Source organism: Delphinapterus leucas, chromosome 15 (genome assembly GCF_059928025.1).
Source record: "Delphinapterus leucas isolate spDelLeu-1000000601 "Yukka" chromosome 15, BTC_Dleu_Yukka2, whole genome shotgun sequence".
NCBI lineage: Eukaryota > Metazoa > Chordata > Mammalia > Artiodactyla > Monodontidae > Delphinapterus > Delphinapterus leucas.
Genome location: NC_143143.1, coordinates 5,850,069 through 5,859,170, shown reverse-complemented (window position 1 = coordinate 5,859,170; position 9,102 = coordinate 5,850,069). Strand labels below are relative to the sequence as shown.

Here is a 9,102-nt window from a genome sequence, read left to right as displayed (position 1 = left end):
ACCCCTTCCTCCGTCCTGCCTCAGTTTCTCGTCCTGCTGACAGCACGGCCTGTGCTGGGGAACCGTCCCTCCAGTGTTTTCCAGGGCAGGGCTCTGCTGCTTGGTTCACTCCGTACCTGAGGTGACGATGGAGGGAGGGGCTGAAGGCCAACGAGCTGGTGGAGCTGAGGCGAGGGGTGGGGCTCCAGGCACCGGGAACAGCCCCGCCAGGGACGCAGGTCCAGGATGAGGCCTCTGGGCGTCTCCCCTTCGCACACAGGTTACACAGCAGCAGCCCTGAAACACGTGAACACAGCTGAAGGGACCAGATCCCTGGGCATCTCTGACGCCATCAGTCGGGACCAGCACTTCTGGTCAGCATCACAGCACACGCCGAGTGGTTCAGACCCAAGTCCCAGCCAAGACCCTGCCTGGACGCACGTGACCGTCACCGTGGAGCCACACTGGGGCACAGGCCGTGCTGGCCTGGGGCCCTGAGGGGCAGAGGGAACACCTCACGGAAACAACTCATCCTTTTATAAAATATTTATTCTAAAAAAATCACACTGTACAAATTCAGATAGAACATTCTCAAGGCTCATATTTATAAAAATGTGAACATAACAGACTGGAGTTAATGAACAAACCTTCGTTGCTTCTTTCTAAATTAAGAAGGAAAAAGTGTTCCTTTTTTCCAAGTACAGTGACAGCAAATGTCTAGAAGACATCCAAAGAGCCAGCCTGTAAAGTAAGGTTCACCGCCAGCTCTCCAGTTCTGTTTCCCCAGAGGAATCCGACTCCGAACGCAGGGGAAGTGGGCGGCCCTTGGGGCCCCGGGCCTCATCCATCCAGTCGGCTGCTCAGTGAGGCTCCCGAGGCTGGTTACGTACAGCGTAAAAGTTTGTGCTCAGAGAAAATCCAACACAGTTCGTTCGTAATTTCCTGTTCTCCAACTAAGTGGGTTTTCTGTACACTTGCTACGAAGTTCTGTACAAAAGCACGAAGCTCCTGGGAGGTGTAACTTCTGAAAGTTAAAAATGACGACACAGAAGCGTTTTCTACAGTTCAATCTGTACATTCACACGGAGGGAGGAACTCAGTAAAAAAGAATTCATAAATTCTGCACGAGGGAACCCTGGCATCTTTACTTGAAAAGCTGGGGGTAAGTCTCAGCTCCCCCCCTCGAACGGCCTCACCTTCCTGATGCTCGCCCCCCTCCAACTGTCAGGCGAGCAACCGCCCTCCCGGCCAGCCGCGGCCGTGCTCACAGCCAGGGGTGCCAGGCGGGGTCCATGCGGCACAGGTTGTCCAGGCTGTTGGCGGCGGCCACCAGGGTGTTCACTTTGCTCTCCCCGCCCTCGAACTGGGCAAGGTTGTGCAGGCGGGTCATGATGGCCGTGACGGCCTTCTGGACGAGGGAAACCAGCTGCTGGCTGTCCATGTTCTCGGGCTGCCCGGCGGCTGACAGAGGAGACGAGGTGTCCTCCTGTGTCTTTTTGTGCCAAGCGATGATCTCGTCCCGAAGCACGGTTTTCAGGATGCCGTCCACCTGGGTGGGGAGAGAACAGAACGGTCCGCGCTTAACCAACAACAGCCCCGAGGGTGGCTCCCCAAGTGAGGGGCTCAGCCATGGCGGCCGACGGGCCATCAGCCTCAGCACCCGGGGCCAGGTGCCACAGGCACGCTGGTGGGGCCACTGCAGCCAGACACGCGTGATGACACCCCGTGGATTCTAAGCTGAAGAAAGAGGGAGGGGGAGGGAGGGAGGGGCCAGCGGCTGCCGCTCCCCCTGGGGTCAGGGAACTGTGGGAACTGGGTCCACAGGGTGGGGAGGTGGTGGCTGCAGCAGGAAGGTGAGAAGCACCCGGGGGAGGGGACTGGAGGAGAAGGGCCGGGGACCCAGACCAGCGGTGGCACTGACATCACCGACAAGATGGCGTTCCCACGACGGACACACCGTGCACAGGTCCTCCTGAACCACAACATGGGACCTCAGCCCATCGTCACCATCAAAGGACGCGGGAGCTTCGTGAGGCACCGGGGCTGCTTTAAAGTAACTTCGACTGACATGCTGAGGGTTTTATTCTGTGTTACTTGGCCCCAACAGAATGTGTTTTTAAAGGAGATTCCCACATAGCACAGTCTCTATATTAGCCTAACGTAAAGGCAGTCACTACATTTGGGCCCAGAGTTTGGAGAAGGCCCAGTTCCCTCCCATCTATACCAGCTCAGACTGTGCAGAGTAACTCCCAGTGTTTTTCCAAGTCGTAACAGGTCTTTAATATATGGAGGGCCTTCTTCACTCTTTCTAAAGTTTTCAATTAAATGCCACTCTAAGAATTACCCTGATTGCATAGAAACAGTTGTTCTGGAAACAAACGAGAAGTTCATATTTCAAGCCTTAAGCCAAAGTGGATAAAAGTGCACTGCTATTCCCTGCATTAGAGCAGACTCCTTTCTCAAGAAGGAACCGTGGGCTCTTTGTTCTCACTCATGTTCATAACAGCTCATCACTGTATCCCCACAGCAGCACCCCGCACTGATGGGCATGTGCAACCGAAGATTAAAAAGAGCACGAAGTTCTGGTTCACAGTTAAGAGATTATCCCATAACGTAAAACCTGTTCTATGTAAGTGTTTTGTGAAAGCAGCTGGTGTCTGCAGCCTTCTCTAGACACAAACTGCTTATCTGGGAAAACAACAAACAAACCAATAGTAATACAGCTGGTCTCAGAAATTAAAAGAAAAAATAAATTGTGTTCCGTCCCCAACTGTGGAGAGACAGGATCAGGGTGAGAATGAACTGGATTTGAATCCCTGTCTGTCCTCCCTGAGCACAGTGCCAGGCGCAGAGTGTCACAGCCCTGGCGTGGCCAAGGGCATCTGCCACGTGGCATCTCATGGGGGTTCACTATTTGCCTCACGTGTCATGTCTGTTTAGGGCCCGTCACCGTAGCCCCAGTAAGACAGGAGCCATCCAACACGGACACACCTGCCCTCTTAAGCAGAAAGGTTTGCAAAATGAGAAACTGAAGGTAGCTATAAAATGGAGTAAACAAAACTGACACACAGAGGTAGTAGCTGGGGAAACTATCCGATAGAGGCTTCTAGATTGCTCTTTGTAAACTGGTCCAGCATCCTAAACACTCATGCACAGAGAACATTTTAACCCCTTTTCCCCAGTGAACGTGCTGTGAATGCTCTTCCCTCCTCCTGCCTTGTCTGCAGATCCGGGGCTCCTGTGAGCCCACCACGTGCAGAGTTACCCAGTCTGTGCTCCTCACAAGACGACCCCTTACCTACCTTGAAGTTGGGCTGGGCAAAGCACCGGGCGACGGCGATCATGGATGCGGTCAACGGGCCAGAGACACCGATGGTGGTCAGAAACTCAGATATGTTGGGTGTGAGGCGAAAAGGGACAGGACGGTTGGCATCTAAGTCTCCAGTTGCATCATTTATATCAAATCGAAAGTAGGCCACGTTCAGTTTGCCGGTGTCCTAAAGTTCAGAAGGAGACGCTTCAGAAACTTAAAACAGTAGGACGCAGATTCTACAGGAGGGCTGGCCGCTCACATCAGGTTACCTGAGCGATCTGCAGCATCTCGGGGTTGAGTCTATTGAGATGCAAGACGAACTCCGCAAAGCCGATGAGGGCAAGCTGGATGGTGAACATCTTCCGGAAGGTCCAGTAGTCGGTGGCGTTGGGGAAGGTGTGCAGAGCCCACTCCTTAAGCATGCTGCGTGGCACCATGTTGCTCTGAACTTCCTTGAGGATGTCTCGAAGGACCTGAAATGACACATCACTCCATGACTCTTCCATCTAATTCACTTATTTTTTTCCTTCAAAAAGAAAACTCTCATATTGTAATTTCTTTCTTGCTTAGCACCACTTGAGTGAACTTTGCTGACAAATACATATGCAGTGTCATTTGACTAATCATGGGGATGCACAAAATTGGTCAATTTCCCTCCAAGGTTCCATCCATGTCTTATGCCCGAAGCAACAATGGAGCTCTGTGAATAAAAGCCTCAGCTGCATGATGTGTAATGATCTGTTTCACCAAGAATTTAGGTAATTAGCTGAATACTATAACTCACCAACTACAGAATATACCAGGCCGATGAACAGAAGATCAAAAGAATAGTTGGATACTTCGTAACCAAGAATATTAAAGACAAAAGTTTTATAAACTGAAGGAGCTAGTCTTAAAATGAGATTAGATGTTACACAACACTTTAAACTGAATTCTACACTGGAAGACTCACAATATGTTGAGTTAAGCTGGCTCCTGTTAGACCAACTGGTAAAGGTATACAGGTCTCTTCTGGGCTAAGCCACACCCATGTGCTCTGGATAACCACTAGTATGCAGGCCGTGAGCAACCAAGAACCACGCAGACTTCCAATCACACGTTGTCTCTGTTCACTTCATCAGCAAAATGGAAAGAAGCCCTTCTGAGATAGCAGAGTGAGGACTTCCAAAATCTGCTGCTCCGTAAACGCAATGAGAACACTGGCAAAAACCATCAAAACAGACTTTTCCACAACTCTGGAAATTAAAGGCTTGCGACAATCTGAGCAACTTTTATTCAAGAAAAAGAAGGCTGAATCTTGGTGAGAACAGTGAGCTTCGTGGCAGTTTAATTGTCCTATTCCCATCCCTCCCTCCCCAGCTCCACAGTGGCCCTGAAAACCAACAGCCTTGTATCCTCGGCAGCTGTAAAAACAAGCAGGCTAACAGCCACTGGAGTGGGCAGAATCGGTGTGGTGACCCCAGAAAGGCCTGATCCCCAGAGGACGGTCACTGGTGACCTGTCGGCAGCCTCTGGAAAAAAAAACCCATTTACTGGGCTTGTCTGTTTGAACTCAGAGCACACAAGAGGGCGGCCAGACCAGGGACAAGCTGGGGAGTGAGACGACATGGGGGCTTTGAAAAGCTCCACCACATTCCTGGGAACCCTGAAGGCCAGCCTCATGCTCATGAGAAACCTCAGAAGGCCCACACTCTCACTTCTGGTTGACGGCGAGATTCTGCACAAGCAGGCGGTGAAGGCTACGGCAGGGCTGTGAGCTACCCCCATACACACACACACAGGGGCCCTCAAAAAAGGCCGAAAACTTATTGATTCAAGGCATTTAAGAAAATCTCTATATGTGATTGGTTCAAGATGGCGGAGTAGAAGGATGTGCTCTCACACCCTCTTGCGAGAGCAACGGAATCACAACTAGCTGCTGGACAGTCATCGACAGGAAGACACTGGAACTCACCAGAAAGATGCCCACATCCAGAGACAAAGGAGAAGCCACAGTGAGACGGTAGGAGGGGCGCAATCACAGTAAAATCAAATCCCATAACTGCCGGGTGGCTGACTCACAGACTGGAGAACACTTAGACCACAGAAGTGCACCCACTGGAGTGAAGGTTCTGAGCCCCACGGCAGGCTTCCCAACCTGGGGGTCTGACAACGGGAGGAAGAATTCCTAGAGAATCAGACTTTGAAGGCTAGCAGGATTTGATTGCAGGACTTCGACACGTCTGGGGGAAACAGAGACTCCATTCTTGGAGGGCACACACAAAGCAATGTGTGCACTGGGACCCAGGGGAAGGAGCAGTGACCCCATAGGAGACTGAACCAGACCTACCTGCTAGTGTTGGAGGGTCTCCTGCAGAGGTGGGGGGTGACTGTGTCTCACCTTGAGGACAAGAACACTGGCAGCAGGAGTTTTGGGAAGTACTCCTTGGCGTGAGTCCTCCCAGAGTCCGCCATTAGCCCCACTAAAGAGCCCAGGTAGGCTCCAGTACTGGGTCGCCTCAGGCCAAACAACCAACAGGGAGGGAACACAGCCCCACCCATCAGCAGACAAGGCAATTAAAGTTTTATTGAGCTCAGACCACCAGAGCAACAGCCAGCTCTACCCACCACCAGTCCCTCCCATCAGGAAACTTGCACAAGCCTCTTAGATAGCCTCATCCACCAGAGGTCAGACAGCAGAAGCAAGAAGAACTACAGTCCTGCAGCCTGTGGAACAAAAACCACATTCACAGAAAGATAAACAAGATGAAAAGGCAGAGGGCTATGTACCAGATGAAGGAACAAGATAAAACCCTAGAAAAACAACTAAATGAAGTGGAGATAGGCAATCTTCCAGAAAAAGAATTCAGAATAACGATAGTGAAGATGATCCAGGACCTCGGAAAAAGAATGGAGGCAAAGATCAAGAAGATGCAAGAAATGTATAAAAAAGACCTAGAAGAATTTAGAAGAAACAAACAGAGATGAACAATACAATAACTGAAATGAAAACTACACTAGAAGGAATCAATAATAGAATAACTGAGGCAGAAGAACGGATAAGTGACCTGGAAGACAGAATGGTGGAATTCACTGCTGTGGAACAGAATAAAGAAAAAAGAATGAAAAGAAATGAAGACAGCCTAAGAGACCTCTGGGACAACATTAAACCCAACAATATTCGCATTACAGGGGTCCCAGAAGAAGAAGAGAGAGATAAAGGACCTGAGAAAATATCTGAAGAGATTATAGTCGAAAACTTCCCTAACATTGGAAAGGAAATAGCTGCCCAAGTCCAGGAAGCACAGAGAGTTCCATACAGGATAAGCTCAAGGAGAAACGCACTGAGACACATAGTAATCAAACTGGCAAAAATTAAAGACAAAGAAAAATTATTGAAAGCAGCAAGGGAAAAACGACAAATAACATACAGGGGAACTCCCATAAGGTTAACAGCTGATTTCTCAGCAGAAACTCTACAAGCCAGAAGGGAGTGGTATGACATATTTAAAGTGATGAAAGGGAAGAACCTACAACCAAGATTACTCTACCCAGCAAGGATCTCATTCAGATTCGATGGAGACATCAAAAGCTTTACAGACAAGCAAAAGCTAAGAGAATTCAGCACCACCAAACCAGCTCTACAACAAATGCTAAAGGAACTTCTCTAAGTGGGAAACACAAGAGAAGAAAAGGACCTACAAAAGTAACCCAAAACAATTAAGAAAATGGTAACAGGAACATACATATCAATAATTACCTTAAATGTGAATGGATTAAATGCTCCAACCAAAAGACACAGGCTTGCTGAAAGGATACAAAAACAAGACCCATATATGCTGTCTACAAGAGACCCACTTCAGACCTAGGGACACATTCAGACTGAAAGTGAGAGGATGGAAAAAGATATTCCATGCAAATGGAAATCAAAAGAAAGCTGGAGTAGCAATAGTCATATCAGATAAAACAGACTTTAAAATAAAGAATGTTACAAGAGACAAGGAAGGACACTACATAATGATCAAGGGATCAATCCAAGAAGAAGATATAACAATTATAAATATATATGCACCCAACATAGGAGCACCTCAATACATAAGGCAACTGCTAACAGCTATAAAAGAGGAAATCGACAGTAACACAATAATAGTGGGGGACTTTAATACCTCACTTACACCAATGGACAGATCATCCAGACAGAAAATAAATAAGGAAACACAAGCTTCAAATGACACAATAGACCAGACAGATTTAATTGATATTTATAGGACATTCCATCCAAAAACAGATTACACTTTCTTCTCAAGTGCACATGGAACATTCTCCAGGATAGATCACATCTGGGGTCACAAATCAAGCCGCAGTAAATTTAAGAAAACTGAAATCATATCAAGCATCTTTTCTGACCACAACACTATGAGATTAGAAATGAATTACAAGGGAAAAAATGTAAAAAACACAAACACATGGAGGCTAAACAATACGTTACTAAATAACCAAGTGATCACTGAAGAAATCAAAAAATACCTACAGACAAATGACAATGAAAACACGATGATCCAACACCTATGGGATGCAGCAAAAGCAGCTCTAAGAGCGAAGTTTATAGCTATACAAGTCTACCTCAAGTAACAAGAAAAATCGCAAATAAACGATCTAACCTTACACCTGAAGAACTAGAGAAAGAACAAACAAAACCCAAAGTTAGCAGAAGGAAAGAAATCATAAAGATCAGAGCAGAAATAAATGAAATAGAAACAAAGAAAACATTAGCAAAGATCAATAAAACTAAAAGTTGGTTCTTTGAGAAGATAAACAAAATTGATAAACCATTAACCAGACTCATCAAGAAAAAGAGGGAGAGGACTCAAATCAATAAAATTGGAAATGAAAAGGAGAAGTTACAACAGACACCACAGAAATACAAAGCATCCTAAGAGACTACTACAAGCAACTCTATGCCAATAAAATGGACAACCTGGAAGAAATGGACAAATTCTTAGAAAGGTATAACCTTCCAAGACTGAACCAGGAAGAAACAGAAAATAGGAACAGACCAATCACAAGTAATGAAATTGAAACTGTGATTAAAAATCTTCCAACAAACAAAAGTCCAGGACCAGATGGCTTCACAGGTGAATTCTATCAAACATTTAGAGAAGAGCTAACACCCATCCTTCTCAAACTCTTCCAAAAAATTGCAGAGGAAGGAACACTCCCAAACTCAGTCTACGAGGCCACCATCCCCCTGATACCAAAACCAGACAAAGATACTACAAAAAAAGAAAATTGCAGACCAATATCACTGATGAATATAGATGCAAAAATCCTCAATAAAATACTAGCAAACAGAATCCAACAACACATTAAAAGGATCACACACCATGATCAAGTGGGATTTATCCCAGGGATGCAAGGATTCTTCAATTTACACAAATCAATCAATGTGATACAAGCCATATGATCATCTCAATAGATGCAGAAAAAGCTTTTGACAAAATTCAATACCCATTTATGAAAAAAACTCTCTAGAAAGTGGGCATAGAGGGAACCTACCTCAACATAATAAAGGCCATATACAACAAACCCACAGCAAACATCATTCTCAAAGGTGAAAAACTGAAAGCATTTCTGCTAAGATCAGGAACAAGACAAAGATGTCCACTCTCACCACTATTATTCAACATAGTTTTGGAGGTCCTAGCCACAGCAATCAGAGAAGAAAAAGAAATAAAAGGAAGACAAATTGGAAAAGAAGTAAAACTGTCACCGTTTGCAGATGACATGATACTATATACGTAGAGAATCCTAAAGATGCCACCAGAAAACTA

General features: G+C 46.5%; 1 protein-coding gene across 16 annotated transcripts in view; it reads right to left on the bottom strand.

Annotated features, from left to right (window-relative positions):
- Positions 1 to 510: 510 nt before the first annotated feature.
- The window catches only part of TRRAP (transformation/transcription domain associated protein), a 111,197-nt gene continuing 102,605 nt past the window's right edge, over positions 511 to 9,102 (bottom strand). For all 16 annotated transcript variants that reach the window (XM_089895656.1, XM_089895658.1, XM_089895655.1 and 13 more), the window contains 3 exons: positions 3,562 to 3,765; positions 3,282 to 3,476; positions 511 to 1,528 (listed from right to left, as the gene is read on the bottom strand). In XM_089895656.1, coding sequence (XP_089751782.1) covers positions 1,244 to 1,528; positions 3,282 to 3,476; positions 3,562 to 3,765 — 684 coding nt within the window. In that variant the 3' untranslated portion in view covers positions 511 to 1,243. The remainder of the gene's footprint in view (positions 1,529 to 3,281; positions 3,477 to 3,561; positions 3,766 to 9,102) is intronic.